This window comes from Colletotrichum phormii (assembly GCF_030913505.1).
Source record: "Colletotrichum phormii strain CBS 102054 chromosome Unknown BDP81scaffold_13, whole genome shotgun sequence".
Taxonomy (NCBI): Eukaryota; Fungi; Ascomycota; class Sordariomycetes; order Glomerellales; family Glomerellaceae; genus Colletotrichum; species Colletotrichum phormii.
Genome location: NW_026851455.1, coordinates 1471437 through 1496134, shown reverse-complemented (window position 1 = coordinate 1496134; position 24698 = coordinate 1471437). Strand labels below are relative to the sequence as shown.

The following is a 24698-nucleotide window of genomic DNA, read 5'->3' as shown; positions in this document are numbered from 1 at the left end:
CCCTTCCTCAATACCCAGCAACGCAATGCCTCTGGTTCCATTGGCGTCAGTGTAGCACTGTGTTCGTCCCATTCGCTGCACTCTGCACCCCTCTCGTACCATGTATGGCGGCTCGGCGTACGTGACGCCGTCGGTGGACTAGTCCGGATACCCTTCGTGCGTTGGCCGCCGTGCATCAAGTCCAAGTGCCTGTCACGCTCGGTACCAGACCGGCACTTTGCACTACGCTGCTGATCCGCGATCTAGGGTACAGCTGTCAACGAGTCAACGACCATGTCAAGTCATACCATACAGGCACACCGAGGATTCCCGTATCTATCGTGATGGTGTTGACCGTATCTGCTGCTTATGGAGAAGACGACTAAGTCAGGAGGATCTCGGTAGGGATCGTTGCCCTGTTTACACTGGGTTCCAGGGTCTTATCGCAAATTATCCGGGGGCATCCCTGATGTTTGCCCATGAGTTGTGGAATATCCAACCGAAGCAACTCAAAAGGTCGGCCAATGCCTAGTCTCCTTTTTTTGACCTACAAGATAAACTTGCATTGCAGTGTTTCTATTCAAGAGCACGAAGATCGCGATCTGGTGATGCTCATGTTTTGAATGATAGAGAGAGAAACACGCACGAAGCAGGCCGGTCCCCGGATGACGGGAGTAGTCACGTGATCGGTATTCGGAGCCTCAGCCGACATCGGGACCCCTTCCGCACTTGGAGGCGGGGGAGTTCACACGGGTCACCGATAAGTAAACCGTCTTCTCGCTCCGTGAAAGTGACGATGCAAGGTATTCAGGGTAACACTCGACTTCTTTGTTTCCGTCTCTCTGCGCTGTCTTGGGAACCTCCATAGTCGAAGAAGATCTCTGCTCTGCTTGGCTGCAGGAGTCCCCTTTTGACCAAGTTCTTCCCCCTTTCCCGCCGATCCATGTCATTCTACTTTTTCAACAAAATGGACCAGAGCAAACCCTCTTATCTCATTGTTGGCGCTGGTGTGTTTGGTGTGTCTACCGCCTATCACCTTATCAAGAAGTACCCCGATGCATCCGTGACCCTGGTCGACAAGGATGCATTCGACGCCGATGAGCGCGTGGCCGCCTCATGGGACTGGAACAAGGTGGTCCGCGCCGACTACGACGACTTTACCTACTGTCAGCTAGCCCTGGAAGCCCAAGACACTTTCAAGAACGACCCTCTCTGGCAGCCGTATTTCCACCAAACCGGTGTTTACTGGATCTGCCGAAGCGATTATGCCCAGAATGTTATAGACCACCACAAGAAGCTCGGTCGCAAGGACGATATTATTGCGTTGCCCATTTCTGAAGCCCGCAAATTGTATAATGGTCTTTTCGAAGATGCTGACTACTCTGGCGCCAAAGAAGTCCTCGTTAACCGCGCAAGCGGATGGGCGGCTGCTGGCGATTGCTTAAGAGCTGTCACTCGCGAATCCATCAGATTAGGCGTCAAGTACGTGACGGCCGAAACTGCTTCTCTAGAATTTGACCAGCGCGGCAACTGCACAGGTATCAAGACAACAACAGGCGAAATCCTGACCGCAGAGCACACTATTCTCTCCACGGGAGCTTACACGCCAAAATTGCTAGAGTTGAGTGCCGCAAAGAGCGGCCTGAGCAATCTCCGAGCCGGCGACCGCATTCTGGCCGCTGGAATTACCACTGGCATGGCGGAGCTTGACGAAGAGGAGTACAAGAAGTATGCCGACATGCCCGTTGGGTTCCAGGGTTACACAGGACATGGTAGGTTTTCTGTCTATGGTTATTTGTCAACGACTCCACGCCTGTTTCCTCTTTCCGCATTGCGATTAGGGGGACAAAATAACTCACTATCGAAACAGGCAAGCCTTTCATCGGAAGCATTCCGCCAACGAAGGACAGAGAACTCAAATGGTGGGGATCCAAGATCTTCTCAAACACCAAAGAAATCCTGCCTGGTCGCCACGTCTCAGCGCCTCCGCCAGCAAAAGATTACAGCCAGTGGAAGGTGTCTCGTCAGCTCAAAGAAGATATCGTTGAGCAGCGCAATCTGTGGTACGGAGAGAAGAGCGCAGACTGGAAGATGACCAAGCACCGAATCTGCTGGTAAGTGCCTAATTATTGGTTGCGCAGTATCCTAGATTCCGGCTGACTGTGCGTTAAGGGACGCCTTTACAACTAGCTCAGACTTCATCATCTCTCCGCACTCGGCGGCCAAGGGTCTGTATCTCGCAACGTGTGGCTCATTCCACGGATTCAAGTTTTTCCCTGTACTTGGCAAGTACGTGATTCAGATGTTGGAAGACTCGCTGTCGCCAGAGCTGAAGACGAGGTGGGCGTGGGATCGTGAGCGCCCGGATCATCTGCAGAACCCGGAGTATCCCAACTCTGAACTCAGCGACCTTGTGGACCCGGTAGCGAGGTTGTGATATGTGAGGCAATTGGGTTTCATATGTAGCTGCATCGGCATAGATCAACGGCGTACATACATGCTTAGTGGAGTTGACTTGGTAATCCAAGGTTTCATGAAAGGTCACTTGTTCCCACTCTCCACATCGCCGTATGCACGCAAGACCAGAGCCACGATGATTCATGACAGGTGGGTTCTCAGTTAGGCACTATGATTGCATTCCGCGGACAAGTTGTCGTGGCTGAGGCAAAGACAACCTATCAGAGGAGTTGCGTTGTCAAATTGGATGCTAACGAGCTCTTAGGATACTCCGCGCAGCCGGTGAAGTCACATCCCCCCCCCCCTTCTCTTTCAGCGAAATCGGAGATGTCGCTTCTCCCTGGCGTCAGGCACCGAGCTAACGATGAGCCGTGGGAATCCTTCAAACCGTTATTAACTTTGGGCTCGGCCGTGTAACACACGTACCGAGTGCTCGTAAGTAGGTACCTTACCCGTACCGCCAATCAATACTGAACACGCCGAGCAAAGCACTATAAGGAGACTCGTACAATTTAGAAAGAATGCCAGTCTGACTAGGTGGGATTAACTGCTTTGAACAGGGTTTGCTGGTGAATACAGTTTATCTGTGGCTTACACCTTGGTGGCCTGATGATGGACATTGAAGATCACGATGAAGTTGTCGATCTCAGAAGGCCGGGTTTCCGAAAAGTCAGCGAATTCTTCGGGAGATAGTCCACGTGACAAGGATATAGTATTATAACGGTGCTTCTTATCTCCTCTGACTTCCATTGTTTATGCTTTCCGTCCCTTATCGAAGGGTTGTCTTACCTAGGGGGGTTAGACTAGGAGGGGGATGCACGGTGACGGGGCGCCCCTCATCGGTTTAGTCCGTACGGTGCGGGGTTCGTGGCAAGGGGTGTTTATAATTTCGAAAGTATTTAGTGGAGGCATGTACGCTTCCGGTCCCCCTTTGCAGTGCCGCTCGTGTCTTCTTCCCAGGGCCGTGAGATTCGTCAATGTCATGCCGCCAGAGGAGGGCTCCATCAGTTCGGCCAGCTTGAGGGGGAGAAGACGCTCACATCATGCCTGCCTCACTTGCAGGTCTGCCGCTTTTGCCAACAGAAAATGTTTCTTATCCTGTAAGGGGGTTGCACGCTGACGTTTGTTCGCGCCGCACAGGAGAAAAAAGACGCGGTGCCCGGGCGAGAAGCCGTCGTGCTCAAGTTGTGTACGGCTATCTCAGTCATGCTCTTACCCCGCGGTGAGACCTTCGCAAAGCGGAAGATCGGTACGCATGCCATAAACACTCTTGCTCCCACTGATATCAGACGCCTTACCACCGATAGGATGAGAGACTGCAAACTTTGGAAGAGAAACTGGATCTCCTCCTCAGTGGAGGGGGCTTGTAATACGACACCGCACGCGAATATGCTTCGTTCAGACCATCTGACCGGGTTCTTAGACCGAACCACCACGCTCGTCAAGGACAAACACAAATACAACAGCAGGCAACGTTCGAAGAAGTCACCGATGCGTCAGAAAAGTCATTTTCGGCAACGCCGCCATCTCGAAGGAACCGACAGGACTACCCGACCGACAACAGTAACTCCGTCGTCTTTGACCCCGATGACATGGCGACGGGCATCAATCTCTACTTCAAATACTGCCATCGACAGCCAATTTGGTGCTTTGAGAGAGATGAAGTCGGCGACTACGACTCTTTGCCAGAGGAGCTCGCCAGTAGTATCCTAGCGCTCACATCGCGGTTCTCTGAGCAACGCGATCAAATGCAGCTCTTCAGCAGTAACGCGAAGACACTCATCATGCTTCGAATCGCGAACGGCACCGTGGACATCACGACAATAGAGAGTTTGTGTCTTCTTTCATACGCCTCTTTCATAGGTAAGTACCTGCGTAAAGCGTCATCGTGATATGATTTGAAATGGGATACTGATCTCACAGACGGCAATGTGCACCTGGGTCAATTCCACCTCGGCCTTTCACTTCAGCTGTGTCGGTCAGCTATGCTTGACATGGAAACTGTTTATGCGGTGGATAATTCAACAACGGACCGAAAGAAAAGGCTTTTCTGGAGCCTTCAGTTACTAGAACAGTCCTACGGCCGCCAAGATGGACTGTTGAGTTTTCCCAACGACGTGTGCCGGCCTACTCTTCCGTCAAGCGGAAATCAGTCTGAGCAGGACTCATGCAAGGCGCCACCGCTACCCCGAGATGATCTCGGAACCTCTTCCCCTGGCGAAACCGGCATCTGGAACACGAGTGTCTGCCTGGGATGGGTCTGGAGCCAGGTCAGGAAGTATGTCTCAGATTGCTCACGCAATATCCTCAAGGAACCATGGCGGCATGACTCTACCTATGCCAAGGTTCTCTCGGACTTCATGGAGACGGAGAATAGGATACCCATGTGCCACCGATACGACTCTGTCAAGTTCTACGAACGGAAAATCGACGAACTCAAGGTGAACCGGGACTACTGGGCGCCATGGCTGAAGGAGCAATTCACTTACCACGCGATACCCACAGTCCTGAATCATCCGTTCCTTTACATTGTCGGAGCCCAGCATAACCCGAACCTCGGGATCCCCAATACATTCTGGAGGAGGTCGTCAGAACAAGCGCTGCTTCATGCCACTTGGATCGTCCGGATGATTGATATGGTTGTCGACAAGCAGGTGCCGCTGGTAGACCCTTTCTTTGGGCATGTCGCTGCTATTGCAGCGACGGTCCATCTTTACTATTGCTGCGCGGCCGCGGCGAGGTTGAAGCACAAGTCCAACACGGACTTTGCTAAGTGCAGAAGATTCTTGAAGAGCTTCATTCCATGTTCGGCAGCCTGTGGCGCATTAGTGAGTGGGACAACTGTCGCATTTGAAGAGCCTTTTGATTAACCATGACATCTAGGACCGTAATCTTGACAGAATGACCCGTATTGCTGCAGGAACCGAGAACATGGACGTGGAAGACTGGATGCCGTCCAAAATCTATCTCAGTGTCCCCTTGATGTGGGAGATTCTTCAGTTCAACTCTACAACCGACTCTCAGGAGATCCCAACCGCGGGTCTCCTAGACGCATCACTCACACCTGCTATACCACCCGTTGATACCAGCGACAGCTCGACCCTCGAAATCATCGTCGCCACCTCTCCGGAGATCACAATCAACATTGCAGACGGCGGGCAAGAGGCACCGACGTCGACATATAAAAGGGCGCACAATGTTTCCTCTAACCAGGCAAACTCGACATCAACATCGTCTTCGTCGTCGTCGGCGTCACGGGCCGCAGTGTTTGATCCGCCGACTATGGAGCAAATTGATAGCCTGACCTTTAATACCACACCATGGTTATACGCGGACCCCTCGCAACTCGTGGGCATTGGGGATATGAGTTACCCGCAATCGGAACCAGGGAACGCATGGTGGGAAGGAGAAAACTTCAACAATATCATGTTTAAACAATATCATGTTTAATCAATTTTAGCAATAAGCAATCCTTCACTACACGATGCCGGCTTCTGTCCTGTGGTAAGTACGTATCAAGCACCTTGTTGATATCATGATTGTGGCTTCTTGTGAAGTCGTCGCTCACATGTTCAATCTGTTATGAAACTCAGCTGCCATGATAGAGCCCTATAAGCAGCGTTGTAGTGTCGTGTTGTGACCAAGACTTCGTCTTCATACCCTTGGTGGCATGTCCGGATACTCAATGCCGCAGTAATACAACGTGGCACACGATGCTCGAGTCATTGACTTGCTTCTGGTGTTTATCGTCAGGATCTGTCACCGGACTGGTACGGTGACACGAGAGTATCAAAACGCCAAGCAAGAAGCCACGATGGGATAATTCTTAGGTAATATGAACCGGGTAAGTCACCGAGGAGAAACCTGCAGCCCATGCACACGCGACACGAGGCGGCTTACAGACTTGGAACGGTGCTTCCTTGGTGAGCCCCCAAATCCGGTGGATCATGCGGGGGAGGAGGCAGGGATCAAGCTCTCGTTTTAGACGGTTTTTTTATGAAGGCAAATCGGGGGTGTCACGGATGGGGTAGCCGGGTAGCCTGGCTCGCTGGGGTTGCAGAACGGTTAGAAAAGGCTTCAGAGTGATAGGTCATGTCTTGTCCGATCAAGATTGTTCTAGACTGCTCGATGGGCCAGTCTCCTTAGCCTCAATCATGCCAACCCTTACGAGTTCAGTTCGAAAGGACAGGACACACACCCGCTCATTTAACGTGGCTGGGTTGCACAAGTTCGCCGTCCATCTGACTTATCATTAGCCAGGAAGAGAAATGGGATTCAGAGAGGTGTTCGTCTGCTCCCAACGGCTAGGTAGTCTTCCCCCCTTCCTTGGGCGTCCAGCTTCCCCTCTGCCACGCATGCGAAGAATCAGGGTCCTGAGCCAACCCGTTTTTGACGCACCGTAGCATTCGCGGCCTTACCGTTTCTGAGATGGTGGTATTCCAAACGCACTGTTTTGGGTGTTTCTCTGTTACTCCCTGTCTTGTGGAAGCCGGAAACCGTCTGTGTCGTCCACCTCTTCCACAGTATTACTCCGTGGCCGCTGTGATTGAACCCGGCGCAAAGCACTTACCCACCCCCCCGCGACCTCGGGCTGAGAAGGACGCGACAAAGAAGTTAATGATTATTTTCCTGTGAGTTCAAGCGACCCGCTCTTGACGATCACTGGGCGCACTCAAGACGTGTTGCTCTGCTCATTTGTTATCTCCAAATCGCACGAGAGCTGCGATAGCGTGACTCAAGCGGGCAAGACACTCCGAAGCGTCAGCTTTGGCGCGCCAAACATCCCACTCCCGCCGACTCCCTTGCCAGCGCACGATCCGTAACGCCAAGTGCGGCGGGCCAACGACAAGGTTGAGCCTTTCAATGCGAGTCGGGTGTCGCTGACAACCACATGAGAACGACAAGGTAAGTGTGTTCACGAAGACGACATGGAAGGTTTCCATCCTTCCTCGTCACGGGGTGATGGGACCCCCTGAAGGCTTGCCATTGTGTTTTGGCTCGTTTCGACAATATCCCGACTTGGTGGAAACCAACACACCGACGGATCGACTCCTATCATGGTAATCCGCTTGTGTGTGGTTGTCGACCTTTCGGACGAATCCCCAGCGGCCATTTGGCCAGACTCTCACCGAAAATTGCATAGTAGACTCTAGTATCGCAACAGTCGGGAATTGGATGAACAGGACCCTGTCTGGAGGGATTGTGGTTATCGCAACTTACCATACTGCAAGCATACAGAACCCTGACCGAGACGGACTGGTTTGCGCGTCGGGACTCTCGACTGCACGTTGGATCACACCTATTGCCCAACGACTACGGTGAAGTAAATAGTGCAAACAGTCCTAAGTCACATCATGTGATGATGGGGGGCGATGCAGGAGGGTGTTGATGTCCAACGACGCAGCGTGGCCGCAAACCGGTTGATGCCCAACAGTGGATGGAACGTGAGATTCATCTTCCTTTCAACTTTCGAAACGTTATCTCTCTTGCGATAATCCATCAAGAGCATCAGACAGATCACGATCATGATGACCCTGATAAGGCCAAACACCGAAGGTTATGGTGGCGGGGGATGGCACCGGCCCAGAGGCCGAGTTCGGAGCAGAGCGCACGAAGCACCCTCTCGCCGGCTGGTATGAGCCGGCCTCGCTCGTCTAACCCTGGGGGGTTGTTATTGCAAAGCAATGGTAGATGTGCAAGCTGTTTGCGCCCGCTATCTACCTCTGGTCGCAAAGGTGACCATATCATGACCGAATCAAGCGCAAGTGAGTCTATGTGGCGATAAGCATTTGCGAACGTGGTGTTGATGGATCAATATCATAGTGGTGTGAGTGTGTGTGTTTGAGCTCCTTTGGGGCCACGCGCATCGGCCAACACGGACGGCATCGGCTTCAAGAAACCGATCAGGTGATCGCCAACTTGGACTCCCCGGGCCACATCTACGTTGCTGCTATCTATAGTAAGCTCCATGTCTGTTCTCCAGGTTCTCCACACCAGCGATGGTGCTAAACTGAATCGGGGTATCGCAGACGGGCATGGGTGACTTATAAACCGTCTTGCAACTGTACACGATGCCATCATGTCGAGGGTTCTCGCCAGAAGGGTTCTTTCTTATCCGGTACATCATTATTATTACATCCCTTTTCCTTTGTCACCAGACAAGAAGGTCTCTCTCACATTACGCTCACACACATCATGGATCCTTCACAGCGCGTCGTCATCATCGGGGCCGGCATAGTCGGTACCAACATCGCTGATGAGCTGGTCTCGCGGGGGTGGACCAACATCACCGTGGTTGAACAGGGGCCGCTGGCCATGCCGGGTGGCTCAACATCTCACGCCCCCGGTCTCGTATTTCAGACCACTGGTTCCAAGACCATGAGCTCCTTTGCAAAATACACGGTACAAAAGCTGCTCTCAATAAAATGCTTCAATCAGGTTGGCGGCCTCGAGGTGGCAGAAACACCAGAGAGGCTCGAGGAGCTCAAGAGGAAACATGGCTATGCCTCCTCTTGGGGTATCGAGGCGCACCTGCTCACCGCCGACGAGGTCAAGAAGATCTACCCCCTTATCAGCACAGACGTGGTCCTTGGCGGCCTGCACATCCCGACCGATGGCCTGGCATTGGCCGCCCGCGCAGTTCAAGTGCTTATCGAGCGCACCCGAAAAGCCGGTGTCCGTTATCTTGAGCACACCCCGGTCACGGGCATCGCGCGGAGCCAGGGCCGAGTCACGGGCGTCGAGACGAAGAACGGTACTATTCCCGCGGATCTCGTCCTCGCATGTGCCGGCTTGTGGGGTGTAGAGGTCGGTGCCATGATCGGCTTGCCGATTCCACTGCTGCCTGTCGGCCATCAGTACGCAAAGACGACCCCCGTGCCAGCGCAGAAGGGCAAGAAGCTTGAGGTGAACGGCGCTCAACTGCCCATCCTTCGCCACCAGGATCGCGATCTTTACTACCGCGAACATGGTGAACAGTATGGCATTGGTTTCTACGGTCACCGTCCCCTTCCAGTGGTCGCTGCCTCGCTCGGCGAGACATCCGAGCATGTCGATGAGCATAACATGCCGTCGCGCCTAGACTTCACCCCCGATGATTTCAAGCCGGCATGGGAACTCACCAAGAAGCTCCTTCCTGCCCTTGCCGAGAGCGAGATTGAGTACGGCTTCAACGGCATCATGTCTTTCACCCCGGACGGTGGTCCTCTCGTCGGCAGAGCACCAAATCTGGAAGGATTCTTCGTTGCAGAAGCTGTCTGGGTGACACATTCCGCCGGCGTCGCTCGCGCGGTAGCCCAGCTTCTCACCACCGGGAAGTCCGAGGTTGATCTGGGGGAGTGCGACATATCACGCTTTGAACAGATTCAACTCGCGCCTGAGTATGTCAAGGAGGTCTCTACACAGAACTTTGTCGAGGTCTACGACATCTTGCACCCTCTTCAGCCGCGGGAATCACCGCGCAACCTCCGCGTTAGCCCGTTCCACTCCCGCCAAAAGGACCTTGGTGCTTACTTCCTTGAGACGGGAGGATGGGAGCGCCCGCAGTGGTTTGAGGCGAACGCGGGACTTGTTAGCCAATTGCCTGAGAAGTGGAAGCCTAACAAGCGCGATCCTTGGTCGGCAAGGTACTACTCCGACATTGCTGCCGCGGAAGCCTGGAAGACGCGGACGGCAGCGGCAATGTACGACCTCACGCCGATCCGCCGCTTAGAAGTTTCTGGACCCGGATCAGCCAAGCTTCTCCAGCGGCTGACCACGAGCAATGTCGACACGAAGCCGGGCAATGTCACATTTACACTTCTTCTTGACAATGACGGCGGTGTACTTAGCGACATCTTCGTAGCCAGACTTCGCGACGACCTATTCCAGCTTGCCGTCAACGGCCCCACCGATCTCGCGTACTTGGAACGGGAGGCTCGTATCCAGGTCAAGGCATCACCGGCACAGTTTGTCCAGGTCCGCGAGACCACTGGAGGTACCAGTGGTATTGGTCTGTGGGGACCCCGGGCCGCCGACATTGTCGCTGGTATCAGCTCGGACAACCTCAAAGACATGCCTCAATCGCAAGTCAAGACAGCCATCATCGCTGGTCTCCCAGTCACTGTCGTGAGCCTGTCGTTTGTTGGTGAAACTGGCTGGGAAATTTACACCAGTGCAGAGAATGGTCTGCGTCTGTGGGATACTCTCTGGAAGGCGGGTCAGCCGCATGGAGTTATCGCCGCAGGTCGCAGCGCTTTCAGTGCCCTGCGCCTGGAGACGGGATTCAGGACTTACGGCGCCGATGTGACTACCGAGCACAACCCCTTCGAGGCCGGTCTTGACTTTGCCGTTGATTCCAGCAAAGAAGGCTACGTCGGTCATGCCGCCATCAAACGCCTCGCAAACACCAATGTCACCAAGCGACTCCGCTGTCTTACAATCAATGACGGGAGCTCCGTTGTTCTCGGAAAAGAGCCTGTGTTCCTCGATGGCAAAGCCGTCGGTTATGTCACGAATGCTGCCTTTGGCTACACCATCGGGAAGCCTACTGCCTATACATATCTACCTAATAGTGTGAAAGAGGGCGATGTTGTGGAGATTGAGTATTTTGGAAGGAGAATTGAGGCAACCGTGACGGCGGAACCATTGCGTAAGGCGCAAGTGAGTGAGAAGACGGCTACTTCATCACCAAAGAGGGTTGCTATCAAGTCTAAGTTGTAATTAGGTGGTTGGTCTGGCGTCTGGGTCGTTTCACGGGTAATTTCTTGCATGATAACGAGGCAAATGAGCTTTTAATGATGAGTTTTTGCGCGTCTTATGCAATCGACCTTACATGAGAAGCTCCCGGAGTTGAGAAATATCTATCTAAGCAGAGGGAATGCCATCAAGGAAAAGACAGCCGTCACTTGAACCTAACGCGGATATTGTGGCTGCCTTGTTTCCTACCATCAATTTAGACGGCAAACTCCATAGATGACCCCGATGAAATCATCTCTACCTCATAAGTCATCTTCTTAGCCGTTGTCCCATCGATGGTTGTGATGTTAGGTAGCTTCCAAAACTGAACGTCGAGCTTGTAATCAATGTAGCAAGAGTTGATCTGATATGTGCGCCAATCTGGCAATTCCGTCGCATCGCATTCGCAGATTCCAACGGAAAAGCTGCTTACATCTTCCCTGTAAGTCGTAATAGGCACGAGAATCGTACTGGGTTCTTCTGGGAAACACTTTTACCCCAGGAACAAGTTTAAGCAATTAAGGTAGCTTTGGTGTTCCGCCAGGATGATACATGAGGGTAAACTCACTCTTCTCAGGTACCAATGCATTTGATTCTTAGCCCTCCAAACCCCCAGGTAGACATCAAGCTCCTTGTCTTCTTGAAGGTGCTTATTCCGATCGAATTTCGCGCGGTAAGTAACACTGTAAAGGTAGTCAAGCAGTACGCTCATCGCCCAATGATATCTCAGGGCCATCTTGCTTGATTGTACCTGCGCTGAAAGACAACCCGCTGCCAATGATTCCAGGAAATAAAGCTAGCTTATTTGAATGAGCCATGGGATAAAACTCCCTCATAACCCATTGGCTACCTTTTCCGTGGCTCATCAACCACCAGCTAATACCCCTCTTAAAGCTACATGGACAAGGTCATGCCTACTCTCCTGCTTTTTCAACATTCCCAAATTCGTACATAAGTCAATGGGGACCTACGCATCTCCTCCCAGCCTTCCAATCATGGCAGAAAAAGACTCGACTGCTAACAGTTCATCTGGCCGACCGCAAGCTCGCCAGACATGGCCACAGGAGGGTGAGCGATCGACTTTCGGGAGCGAGCTTCCCCGCCATGAAAGATTGAAGTACCAGGATTCCTTCGATGCAGTGACAGCCAGAATTCCTTGGTTAAAGTGTGGGAGTCGAAAATCATCAAGAATAACGTTAGTAGATAATAAGTACGTTTCCTACTTTTATGTTGCGATGAAACGACGAAAGAACCCTTGACCATCAAGTGGAAAGATTTCGCTAGCCAATTATACATCTTCTTACAGTCCACCATTGATACTGATTACGTTCTTCAGACTGAATCCTCCGCTTACCTTGACCTTGCTAGCGCGGATCACACATGAGATCAAACGAAATGTACGAAAATACGGGAACAGGAAAGAATGGACAATGTATTGAATGAAAATGGAGACACACTAGGGTCTCTGACAGCCGAGCTGGAGCAGAAAGTTGCCGATCTCGCTGAGATGCGCAAGCGCTGGAAGCAGACAGCTAAGGAGCTCAGTAAACTCAAGACGTCACAAACAGGGGACTTCATCAAGTGACCGATCGGCATGTTCTGGACTCGCTGTAAAACAACATTCGAAACCTTGCCATCCAATATTTTGAGGGTAAGATAGGAACTCGGGACTCAACACACGACGAACTCAGGGGTTTTAAGTTCTTTGAGTACTTAGAGTGTGTTGCCCCTGATGCAACAACACGGAATGCTCTACTGAAATCCAGGAACAAACGATCAATGCGAAACAAGAACCCGAAGTGGACGGGTTCATTGGAAGGATGGTGAAAAATACAGCATCCTGGATAGTAGCCGCAGTTGCTTCCCTGGTCGACGTTGACGATGATGGGCTGGATCTAGAGATTGAAAGGATTTTGCACGAGGCCCTAGCTCTTGATAAGGAAGTTTGTAGACAAGTTGCACGAGTGGTTTGGATAACTTGCGCGACACCGACGAGCTATGATCCCGAGACAATGGAATGGGAAGGAGATGATGAAGCTGGGAAACGAGCTCAAACAGTCAGGCTTGTTGTCGCTCCAGCTCTAAGAAAGCGAGAGAAGTTGTCTGGGGAGGACTTTGATGTTGATCGATTATTGCTCTCGATGATAGTTTCGTGTTTCAATCCTGGGGACTGAGGAAACACGATTCACCCAATGCCTTTGCGAGGACTTACACAAGGCGGGGTATAAACTAAGTGAATAGCAACGATTTTAGAGCTCTAAGGTATCGGCAAGAAATCGAGACTGGTGTAAACGGTAACCAATTTTAAAGGGGTGAAATAGTGTACCAATCAACACATCCCTACTTTGGTAACCCAATCGCTACACTCAGACATGGACTGTTTCAATTATCACGGACTTGGTAGTTGCTACTTAGTCATTTAATTATCATCCCGCTAAAGCTTGACGACCAACTTCTTTCCAGATACCTTCCCCTTGCGCAATTGGTCCAATTCCTCAAGCAAGACATCAATACCGCCATTGATCTCTTTGAGAGGAGGAGGTCGTAAAATCTCAAGGAGGCGTGGAAGTATCGAGTAGAACCGCGCGAGCGCCTGTCGATGTTCCAAATCCACTGGGAACTTTGGTCCGATTGGGGGCAGCCAGGCAAACTCTTTGCCAAATACGGTGTAGAGCATGATCATGTCATACTTAACACCTAAACCTTTGACTCTCCTTGATCAAGCAGCGTGACGACCTTGCCACCCTTGGCTTGAAGTACTTTAGCTGTTAGAGCACCAGTGCCCTTTTCTGAGATACATTCCAGGGCCAGACTAATGTCTGGAAAGGCTGTTGTAACATCCTGTACCCAATTCTCCGATCTGTAGTCAAAGACGTGGTCGGCCCCATAGCTCTTGACAAGATCATTAGAGTGTGGAGACGCTGTTGTGACCACGGTGCAACCAGCTAACTTGGCGAGCTGGATGGCAAAGAGACCGACGCTAGTGGAGCCTGCGTAGATGAAGACGGTTCGTCGCCGTGTTGATGCTTCGGGATTTTGCTTAGGCTCATCGGGCCACGGAAGCCCAAGGTGGACATTCATGGCCAGTATGGCGGTGACGGCCGAGACACCGTAGGTTGCTGTAGCCTCATCTGAAATACCGGGAGGAACCTTCCACGCCAGGTCTGCCTCAGCCTTGAGGTATTCTGCGAAAGCACCTCTGTCGTGGTGCAGGCCGCCGTGGACAACACCCGCTACACGATCTCCCACCTTCCATGACTCTACCACGGAATTGCCAACTTCAATCACCTCTCCTGCGTAGTCGCAGCCCACAATGCAGTTCTTTGGTGAGATGACGTCAATGTGCTTGTAGTCGCTCGGGTTTAGAGCCACAGAGTGCACCTTGACCAGAATCTCCTGGCCGGTGATCACCGGTTTGGGTAAGTCGATCACATGGGCCCCCTTGAAAACGGACTTTCCTGAGGTGAGATTGAAAATTCGCGCGGGAGTGCTGCGGTTTGATACCAAAGCCTTCATTTTGAGAAGACGAGTAAGTCTCAGGGGCACTGGAGGTAGTGTATGAGAATTGGGCCTTGTTGGTCTCTGGTGTTTGACTCGAAATATTCAATGATCGGGAAGCGCTTGAGATTGAGGTGTGATGGGAAAGAGCCCTTGGAAAGGAGACAAAGATGACTTGGTAGATGAGACGGCAACCAAGAGCCACGGGGTTTTAAATATTTGAGGAAATAAGCACCACAGGCAGGGCTTCTGAACAAAGAAATCTTGGTTTGTAAGGTCCATCCACATTCTGTTAGTTTCTTCGTGACATCAAACTGCGATGTGTGGAATGCTCTCGGACAAATTGAACACCGTTCCTTGGACGCTTAAGTTCAGAGGCTTAGACTATTATAGACTCCGGCATTTGTATAGTGTAATCTTTTCCGTTGGGGCTGTCACATTCCTAGAAGGGAGGCTCTGGAAAAATGGATTCGCCGATTCGGAAGACGAGGCTAACATTCAAAGACTAATTGTTCACTAATCAGCCCTTCCAGGTGGCTGTCTCGCCATTTGCGCCCGGCCTAATCCGTTATCAGCATACCGGCGGACACTAGATGAACCGACTCTGGACAGTTGCAAGCATTCTCGTTTTCGGCCATCATTCTTCGTGGAATGGCACCTTTCCAGACTGTGGCTGAATCTTTGGGGATTAGGTATGATAGGAGGGTGGATTTGTCAGTAAAGGTTACATGTAGTTTCAAATTAGTATTGAAGACTCCATTAATGCTTACTCTGCATGTGTTTGATGCCTTGCTACGTGTCTCAAAGCTCCGTGAAAGCTTTTGTGTGAGTCGAGCTGTTCATGTTCAATAGTCCGGCTGAAAGAGATAAATACATTGGGTCCGATCCCGCAGCTCCTCAAGATTTTAGATATCTAAATCATCATCATTTTCTTCGACATATTCGCCGCATTCTTCATACCTTTAGCAAACTTCAAACCTACGCCATGTCTTTGAAGAAAGTCACTCTCGTTGGTGTAAGTTCCTACAAAGATTTCGCTTGTAGGCCGAGTTCACTAATGATTGAGATGGTTGCAGGCCAGTGGCAACGTTGGCACAGCCGTTTTGCCCGAGTTGCTCAAGTCTGACCTCGATTTGACTATTCTCAGCCGCGAGGGATCTTCCGCAATCTTCCCCCCGGGAGCCAATGTTATTAAAACCGACTACAGTGAAGATTTCCCAGTGAAGATTCTTGCAGGCCAAGATGCGGTTGTCAGCATGCTCCCGATCATGGCTCTCGGAGAGCAGCAGAAGATTGTTGAGGCTGCCGTTAAGGCAGGCGTCAAGAGATTCATTCCCAGCGAATATGGATCCGACTCTGCGGTATGGGCTTCTTCTGTGTAGACGAGGTAGCAACAGATGCACATTCTCTAACTAACATCAATACCAGTCTGAGGAGGTTATTGCAGCCGTCCCGTTTTTTTCAGCCAAAAAATGCCCATCTTGGCTGGCTCGCAGACGAGGATTTGATCAGCTGGACTGCCGTCATTACTGGGCCTTTCTTTGATTGGGTAAGTGCTCTTGATTGCATGTACTGTTTTCAGCAACTCGTCAGAGTGTATGATTGCTGACCTTCTCGAACTGCTACAGGGCTTGAAGCTTGGAATGACAGGCTTCGACTTTGTTACCAAGACTGCGACTCTAGTTGATGGCGGTAATACTCGCTTCACAACAAGTAACACGGCACAAATTGGGCGGGCCATCGTTGCAGTTCTCAAACATCCCAACGAGACCAAGAATCAGCTTGTTTTCACGGAGTCATTCACAACGACTCAACTCGAAGTCTTGGCCTCTCTTGAGAAGTTGACCGGGGAGAAGTGGAAACGAGTTGAAGTTAGTTCGCAAGCAACCAGGGAGGATGGATTTGCGAAGCTTGGAAAGGGGCAGATCTTGGAAGGTGGGGCCGCTGTGATTATGGCATTGGTGCTTGGGGAAGGCGGGCTTGAAGATCATACACACGTCAAGGGAGGTATTTGGAATGATCGCCTAGCTTTGAAGATTGAGAGCATTGATGAGACTCTTCAGGCAGTACTCAGTCTGTGATTGTGGTTCGAGAAAGCTTACCGTTGCTTCGCAGCCCGCGTCGTTTCAGACTCTTGCCTGTTTTGGAGAATTCTATTCCAAAGTACCTCGGTCTATTAAACCTTGAAGAATTGGAATTATCAACTTCGAGTTTTATCTCTCAACTGATGCTTGGCTAGGTAGCCTAGTGACAATGGCTTTGCTGAGTCGATACAATTCTGTTAAAGAAAAGACGGTATCTACAATTGATAATCTCATTCACTCTGCCAATTTATCCATCAACATTAATTCTGGTGCAAAATTTCTTCCCAACTTTTACATTTTTTGCACTTAACCCTGAATCAACCTCAGAGATAGTCTACGTAAGAAACTTCAAAACGTTCAAACTCATTTAAAGTGGACTTCCACAACAGAGTCAGACGATAATTAATCAATCAAACCGGTGTCAGCATGCAACACAACTTTCAGCGATCCCTCACTGAGCGAGGCCTTGATATCACACAATCCTCGTACTCTAAGTACTTACCTTGTAGCTAAGGCAGTATTCAAATCATAAATCCAGTTCGTACAGAGGGCTCGAGCCTTTCGTCTTCTCACAGAATGCAACCTCAACGTACCTGACCGATAATCCCAGTATGAACTCGTGTTTTATGACCCACGATTTACCGCACCAACTTCATGCAGTACGTCATCTAACACTAATCACTTATTCGTTCCAATGACGAGATCACGTAACAATGCTTAAATCAACATACAACCTTGGTTCTTAAACACAATTAGCCTTGAAGCTGAGATACGTCAATTGATTGCAGGCCGACCCAGCAACTCAGACCAGTCCTCCCCCTTGATGTAATCACCGATCGTAGTCAGGTCTCCCTTGATGTCAAGCTAAAGAGTTCAAATCGTAAGCCTCGTTTTGTGGAAGTCTTGAACAGCTTGCACCTACTTGCTCCTGATAAATAACCGATGGGTCATTGCCCCAGTAGCCAAACTCCAAAGCGTATGCATGCATCTCCCCAATTTCAAGACCATAGCCTCCTGGGGCAAGCTTATCCATTACATCCATAGTAATGGATTCAAATACTGCCGGAACCCCAGTCGTCTTACTCCACAAGCTCACATAGTCTGGCCAAGTCAGGAACTCGGAGCAAGCCAGCAAGTGTGTGCCTGGAGAACCCTGAGCTAGGGCCTTGACATATTTCCCTGTTTCCTCAACAAGAACATGTGGAATCGGATACCTGAGTTCTCCTGGCATACGTAGGACCATGGTACCATCTCCCCGCTAGAAGCAGGTCGTTTTTTGTCAGCTAAGGAGGACACGATTTTAGAACGCACACACCTTCGCCCATGGAATGTTGACGGGACCAAATCTCCAATTCGTCATAAAGAGCCCTAGCTGAAGCAATGACGTCTTGTTGTATAAATCAGGAAAATAATCCCGTACATGATCGACCACGGCGGCCTTCGAGTCAAAATGGAAGACGTTCTGGAATTTCCCTCCTGACCATTTTCGAGTTGCTGATAGTGTTGACCATACGAACAGCTGAAGTGAGTCTAGCTCGGCGACGGCCTGCACCAAGTTCTTTCCTTGCTGAACCTTGAGTTCATAAGCCCATTCAAGGAGAGACTGTCCTGGTTTTAGTTGCGGATTCGAGGTCAGTGCCAGAACAAAGGAAAACACGGTGTTTCCGAACACAACATTTGCACCTTGAAGAGCAGCTTTCAGAGAATCGGCTTTGTCCAAGTCGCCTTCAACGATTTCGACACCCTTAGCAGCCAGTGCCAAGCTAGCTGGCTTGGTTGCATCTCAAGTGATACCAAGCACCCTCCATCCAGCTTCCTGAAGAAAGTTTTCTGCGACAGAACGTCCCTTTATAATCGTAGGATGGTCAGAATTCACTTGTAGAAATAGTAGAAGATTGCGAGTTGCCCACCTGGGTGCTGGTCACGCCACACACCACTATCAGTTTTGACATCTTCGAAAAACTGTACCTTCAGTGGTAATGAAACTCGAAATAACGGAGAGACTATGTTTTCTTTCAAACCAAACGATGCAGAACTGCGATACTAAACTTGGATAAATCTTTCCGAACCCCCTTTGCATTGCCAACCGGTTTTGAACATGTTGCGTTGCTTCAACCGGATGAACACTACACCCCGCCACTCGACTAAAACAATTTCCTCATCCCACCGGCGCTGAATTGAGCCGAATTTGGGTAGAATTCTAATTTGTAGATTTGTCAGATTGTCGGGTACTTGAGATGTCCCGACAAAGTTTGGCAATTAAAGATTGGTGATCTCCACCGGAGTGCGGACGCTAGGGCCTTCTCTAAGTACTCCGTATTAGCATTCCAAACTTTAACGTCCTTTTGCTCGATACGTGTACGCCTTTTCTTTCCGAGGTAGTCGAACCAAAGTCCAAGATTCTAGTCAAACCCTCTACAAGTAAAATCTTATAGTAGATAGTCAGACTGAGGTTTATTTAGTCTGAAAGCGTGACTTTCCCGATAAGCACATAATGACGTATCATACACACACCTGCCTGCGTTGATGGGTGAATGATGGCCACCTGCTACTCTATTGATTCTGTCTGTACCCCGCTGCCTGCAAGCCTCCGTGCAAACGACGCGATGCAAACAGCAGTACATTTCATCAAAATCGCAGCTTGAATAATCATATCGGATGTTTTACGCCATAGGGCAGAAAAGCCAGTGGTTCTTCTACCTTCCTGAAAGTGCATGTGTGTATCTCGGAATACATTGAAATGTTTGGAAAGGGACGCGTGAAAACGAATTCTAACACATCAAACTTCTTGCAGATCGGTCAAATACTGAAAAGAGTTATATCCGTTTGGACTTAAGTCAAACAGCCACTGACTCTCTTCTCTGACCTTCGGTACCTGTGAAACAGCGCTATCCATGATCTTGGTTAAAGGCAAGTCAATTTTAGTGTAACAAACAGCGAAGAACTAAATTTGCAAAATCCCTTTTAATCATCTGATGCATACATAGGAAGATGGTTGGAGCAGATTACAGAGAGGTGTGGTTGAGTTACGAGAGTTGATGCTCGGGACTGTCTATACGCGAAAGCTATTCAACCCAGCTACGCTAATCTTCGTTTTAAAGTCGCCCAATCCTGCCGGTCGATAAGAACGATAGTGCAAAGGCTCTGTACTATTACGCCAGTAATCTATGAATGATTGTATTCCAGAGACAGGGGGGTATGTGGAGCAAAATGGCATGATCCGTTACATTCACCAACCAACAGGACGGGTCTTTATCCGTCCGCGGTCAAGCAAACACCCAAGTGGGTGTTTTCGGCATGACCCCTGAGTTCTCTCTTTCTTTCAGAGAATCTGAAATCTGAATTTAGCGAACCCCGCACTTCACAAGTTCAGATCACACTCAACACCAGATTACCAGAACGAAATTTGATACTCAACCATCATGGGAAAGAACTTTGAGACAAGCCGCATTCGTGTAGGCATCTTAGGCGCTGGGATCGCCGGCTGCTGTCTAGCTGTTGGTCTCCTTCAGAACCCACTCTTAGACGTTCAGCTGTTTGAAAAATATGCAAACATTCGAGTCCGCGGGTCTGGTCTTGCGCCACACGGCAACGCCATCAGGGCCATGGACTTGATCTCGCCCAAGATCAAGCAGGCATACTTCAATAAATCGCACTTCATGGCCAACGACGAACACACTGAGATGGCAACACAGTTCAAATTGTCTAGTGGTGAACATGCTGGAGTTGTCTTTGCTGAGCTAGGGAGGGCCAAGGGCAGACGGACCGTTCATCGCGCGCACTTCATACAAGGACTGCTTGAAGAAGATGTGGTTCCCCATCATCACGTTCACTTCAACAAGCGGGTCACTAAAATGGAGGAAGACCCCATCACACGAAAAGTCACCGTTTCATTCGAAGATGGCACTCAAGATATCTTTGATATTGTTTTCGGCGCGGAAGGTGTCAACAGCCCGACTAGGAAGTTTGTCCTCGGGCCTGATCATCCGAGCGCCTCTCCCGTCAACCACGACCAATGGCGTCAGTTCCACACCACCGTCCCCATGTCCGAAGCCAAGATGGTCGTCCCTATAGAGTCAGTCAACACAGTCATTACGTATTGCACACCTTACGGGTTCATCAACGCAATCCCGCTTGACCTTGGCCAAACGTACAGCGTGGGCTGCTATCAAAGAGACACCAAATGCCCGGAACGTGGCGCTCCGTTAAACCCCCAACTCTGGAAGGGTCTACTTCCGGGAGTCGATGCCTTGATATCTGTAAGTTGCATTGCCTCCGTTTCTCATGGCATCAAAGTCGCCTAAACAGCCATATTTTAGCTTCTAGAACAAGGCCACACAGAGAATTGGACTCTTCAAGACCATGACCATGCTCCCTCCTACTATAGAGGACGGGTAGCCATGGTCGGTGATGCCGCCCACGGAACACTTCCTCACTCTGGCAACGGCGCTGCACAAGCCATTGAGGATTGCTCAGTGCTCACTGGTATCTTCTTACGCTTGACATCCTTGAATGAGCTTGAAGCCGCTTTCAAAGCCTATGACCAAGTGCGCATTCCACGGAGTCAAAAGATTGTAGAGATTACGAGAAGCTTTGGGCGACTTTACAGCCGCGATCCTGATGAGATTGTCCTGGATGAGATGAAGGCTGAGATGAGGGAAGGTGGAATGTACATCAACGGAGTGGACATGGAGGCTCAAGTCGAGAGTGCCATCGATGCCTTTGAGAGATTCAAAGAGATTTCAAACTGACATTTGAGAAAAGAGCTTTGATTTCCAAAGTATGAGATGCTTCAACGCCGTCGAACGTTGAAGGCCATAACAATCTATGGCCACGCCCCTGACAATAAGACGAACACTTGGAAATAAGAGCTCATAATTTGATGCAAAGCCCTAGTGATTTATATGTCTCCCTAAAATACATGTGAAGCTCATAAAGTCATGCAAAGGTGTGAAATTTAAGGCTTCGATTGCGGGCCAGCAGGCTCAACTCCTCTGCATTGAGTTTTGGCTAGATGAAAGCAGGAAATAGCATCCGGATTGCATTGGTTTGCCCGGCAACGACGTTTACCCCGGCAGTCTTGAAGTGTGGCTAGAAAGATAAAGTTTGGGAAATCGATATGAGCATGATGGCGAGTGCGCTGAAGCCATGGCACGCGTCACCACAGAGGCCGAGTACGCGCTGGTGACGGATAGGTATCTACCTAGTGGAAGCTACTTATGCAGTTCAGCAAGGTGGGTAAGCTAGATGTGAGGGTCCGTATTGTGCCCTTTTTGCCCGCTATCCAATAAGTTATCGACAAATCTACATTGACGGGGACTTCAGCGGGAGGAGCATCTGATAAATTACTTAGTACCTTAAGAAGAGAAACTCTATGGGGGCAATTTGAGGCCAATAGCACGAGGCCTTAAGCAATTTTCGCCTTGGCTTTACCAGCTTGGATAGCGTATTTGGTGTACGGAGTAAGTAAATCAAGTCTCTTTCTCAAATACTTCAGCCATAGATCCGGCGCCTAGAGAATGAGCGATTTGTTTGAAAAGATGCCAGGTTGGCTTCTGGAATCGCCAAAACACTATCTCATTGGTACTAACGACAGTAAACAGGTCCAGGGTCTCATTTGATCTGTATGGGACAGCCCTTGAGTCTCCCCCAGTCCTCAATTCCCGTCAAGCTGGCTTTCAGTTCCTCCAACACGGGCGCCATATCCACTTTGAAGGGCTTCTCCTCGGCATCGTTGTACCACGTATAAGCCCTTCTCGTCTCATCCACGACGACTTCCAAGTCTTTACCGGATTGCATTTGGGACTTCAATGCCGCAGCCATCTCCTCGGAAAACTGATCAACCGTCTGGTTCTCATACCCAACCTCCCGGCCCCACGCACGGCCCAGCTTCTCGGCAAGTTGAGACAGTTTCACCGTTTCCGGCCCGCCTACGACTATATTCCGTCCGTCGAGCTCCGCCGGATCCCGTGCCAAGGCTGCGACCATCAAGAGCGCCAAGTTATCGAGAGAGATCCACGACACCTCGAGGTCTGGTTTGTGGCAATAGACTATTCGTCCTTCGTCTCTCAGGCGTGGCAAAGCCCAGCCTTCGAGTAGGTTATCAAGGAAAACGCCGGGTTGTATCGAAACGAGTGCTACGCCGCTTCCTTGGACCGCCTCCCGCAAAATTCGGCGTGTCTCCCGACGATGCTCCTGGGCCTCAATGCCGACATTCGTCTCGGGGACGGGAAAGCTCGTGTTGAACACGATGAGCTTCAGAGTCGACGACTGCGCAGCGGCCTCAGCGCCAATGGCCTTTGCAGCAGCATAGAGGAAATTTGCTGGCTGAAAGGAAGGCAAGTTCAACAAGACTGCTTCTGCTCCGGATAGAGCAGCACGGACGGCGAGCCGATCGGTGAGCTCTGCGACGCGGGTCTCGACGGGCGGGGAGGTGGTGCGGGGTTGCCGGCTCACAGCGATGGGATGGTGGTTTGCCGCTCTGAGGGCTGAGATTTGGGCGATGCCCTGTCCGCCTGTTGCGCCGAAGACAACCACGCGCATGATGTGGACTTGTTCGGTTATTGCTGAAGGATTGCTGAAGGATTCTTGGGTGCATGAGCCAGGTCCTCCGTCACCGACAGAAGCGAGTTGCGGTGGTTTAATACAACGCAGCCCTGGCTATTGGAATGTTGTCACGAATCAGCATATAGAGTAGCTCATGGAAATCGGGATCTCAACTGTGGTCTAATCAACTATGGAAAAGGGGAAAAGAGAAGCCCTCGAGGGAGCCCCTTTTGTATGCCCATACCCCTATCTAGCCCTTATCTCTACCCCTAAGATATCCACTGCTATACCTCTTTCGTGTTATACCCCCTCGGCGGCGCCTAAGGGTTATTACCGATATATATATTAACTTATCGTCGCTGTCTATTTCGTTAAGTTATCTACTTTATTAAAATAAGACTATTTTTAACTATTAATTATAGCAATTAATACCTAGTATCTGGCCTCTAGTTAGCCCTCTATCTCTATTATAAAATAATCGCCGCTTAAGAATCGCTTATGGTATACCTTTAACTAGCCTTAAGTTAAATAAGCCGTTCTTTTTATTATTTTATATCTCTTAATTAGAGGTTATATATAACTTAGTTATATTATAATCAAGCTATAATATACACATTACCGGCCTCGACCTTCTTCTACATTAACTACTCTTTTTATTTAAGTTATTTATAAAGGTCTTTTTATCTATTCTTATTAAGCTTAGCTAAAAGCTTCTCTTTATCTACCTTAAGTAAATATACGTCTTATTATTTATATTTACTTATAAGGTGTTACGGCCAGCTAGTTATAGTGAGGTATGTTTGTAGAAGTTGAGACTGCGGAACTGATAATAGTAATAGTCAGATGTAATAATCAGATGATTATTATACTTCGTTAAATAGTCTTAAGTAGGTTATATCTATATGCCGTAAGGTAGGTAAGGCTTACTAAGAGGTTAGAGATAGGTAAAAAGGGAAAAGGTAAATAAGTTGAGGTACGAGTTGTGATAATCAGAGAATTGATTGTATTAATGATTATTCTATGATATGGTGGGAAAGTGTAGTCTATATATAATATAAATAACTTATCATATGTAATCATATGTAATCATATGTAATCACATGTAATCACATGTAATCACATGTGATGCTTAAGTCCGAGCATTAAGTTTATACGGGCATATGTGCCTGTCGGCGCTTTAACATGTATATATAAAGCGTATTTACGTTCGGGCTGTACGTGCGTACAAAGCGTTGTATCTCAGTAGATACGTACCCCAGTTGAGCCTCTTATTACCATGTAACGTCTTAAGCACGTAACTCCTATGATACCTGTATTTATAAATTATAAATATATCATTAAAATTGTGGAAAATCAATGAGTTTAGATATATTTATGAAACATCCGTAACTAGCCCTTATATTCATTAAGATATTAATA

At 49.6% G+C, this 24698-nt stretch overlaps 9 protein-coding genes across 9 annotated transcripts; 5 read left to right on the top strand and 4 right to left on the bottom strand.

The window, feature by feature from the left end:
- Positions 1-816: 816 nt before the first annotated feature.
- BDP81DRAFT_431457 (FAD dependent oxidoreductase) lies at positions 817-2572 on the top strand. Its single transcript, XM_060590681.1, has 3 exons — positions 817-1751; positions 1850-2093; positions 2152-2572. Exons 1-3 carry the CDS (start codon positions 923-925, stop codon positions 2414-2416), a joined length of 1338 nt encoding a protein of 445 aa, XP_060443999.1. The 5' UTR covers positions 817-922; the 3' UTR covers positions 2417-2572.
- An 846-nt stretch (positions 2573-3418) lies between these two features.
- On the top strand, positions 3419-6158 carry BDP81DRAFT_492248 (uncharacterized protein; the record flags this gene model as incomplete). The annotated part of the gene is made up of 6 exons (XM_060595327.1): positions 3419-3498; positions 3577-3685; positions 3744-3802; positions 3860-4299; positions 4360-5264; positions 5320-6158. The coding sequence occupies 6 exons, from the start codon at positions 3419-3421 to the stop codon at positions 5884-5886; spliced, it is 2160 nt and encodes a 719-aa protein (XP_060443998.1). The 3' UTR covers positions 5887-6158.
- Positions 6159-8409: 2251 nt separating this feature from the next.
- On the top strand, positions 8410-11399 carry BDP81DRAFT_431450 (FAD dependent oxidoreductase). Its single transcript, XM_060590680.1, has one exon. It carries the CDS (start codon positions 8632-8634, stop codon positions 11134-11136), a length of 2505 nt encoding a protein of 834 aa, XP_060443997.1. The 5' UTR covers positions 8410-8631; the 3' UTR covers positions 11137-11399.
- Positions 11369-11887, bottom strand: BDP81DRAFT_492243 (uncharacterized protein; the record flags this gene model as incomplete). The annotated part of the gene is made up of 2 exons (XM_060595326.1): positions 11369-11641; positions 11720-11887. 2 exons carry the CDS (start codon positions 11885-11887, stop codon positions 11369-11371), a joined length of 441 nt encoding a protein of 146 aa, XP_060443996.1.
- A 1961-nt stretch (positions 11888-13848) lies between these two features.
- Positions 13849-14667, bottom strand: BDP81DRAFT_451100 (chaperonin 10-like protein; the record flags this gene model as incomplete). The annotated part of the gene is made up of 1 exon (XM_060592598.1): positions 13849-14667. One exon carries the CDS (start codon positions 14665-14667, stop codon positions 13849-13851), a length of 819 nt encoding a protein of 272 aa, XP_060443995.1.
- Positions 14668-15634: 967 nt separating this feature from the next.
- BDP81DRAFT_492233 (isoflavone reductase) lies at positions 15635-16730 on the top strand (the record flags this gene model as incomplete). The annotated part of the gene is made up of 4 exons (XM_060595325.1): positions 15635-15664; positions 15726-16010; positions 16115-16198; positions 16278-16730. 4 exons carry the CDS (start codon positions 15635-15637, stop codon positions 16728-16730), a joined length of 852 nt encoding a protein of 283 aa, XP_060443994.1.
- Positions 16731-17259: 529 nt separating this feature from the next.
- BDP81DRAFT_462390 (uncharacterized protein) lies at positions 17260-18685 on the bottom strand (the record flags this gene model as incomplete). Its single annotated transcript, XM_060593889.1, has 5 exons — positions 17260-17326; positions 17702-17991; positions 18049-18504; positions 18535-18579; positions 18644-18685. The coding sequence occupies 5 exons, from the start codon at positions 18683-18685 to the stop codon at positions 17260-17262; spliced, it is 900 nt and encodes a 299-aa protein (XP_060443993.1).
- A 1470-nt stretch (positions 18686-20155) lies between these two features.
- Positions 20156-21484, top strand: BDP81DRAFT_462389 (uncharacterized protein; the record flags this gene model as incomplete). Its single annotated transcript, XM_060593888.1, has 2 exons — positions 20156-20992; positions 21053-21484. 2 exons carry the CDS (start codon positions 20156-20158, stop codon positions 21482-21484), a joined length of 1269 nt encoding a protein of 422 aa, XP_060443992.1.
- A 726-nt stretch (positions 21485-22210) lies between these two features.
- BDP81DRAFT_377609 (uncharacterized protein) lies at positions 22211-23387 on the bottom strand. Its single transcript, XM_060586781.1, has one exon. The coding sequence runs from the start codon at positions 23274-23276 to the stop codon at positions 22347-22349; it is 930 nt and encodes a 309-aa protein (XP_060443991.1). The 5' UTR covers positions 23277-23387; the 3' UTR covers positions 22211-22346.
- Between the last annotated feature and the right edge of the window lie 1311 nt (positions 23388-24698).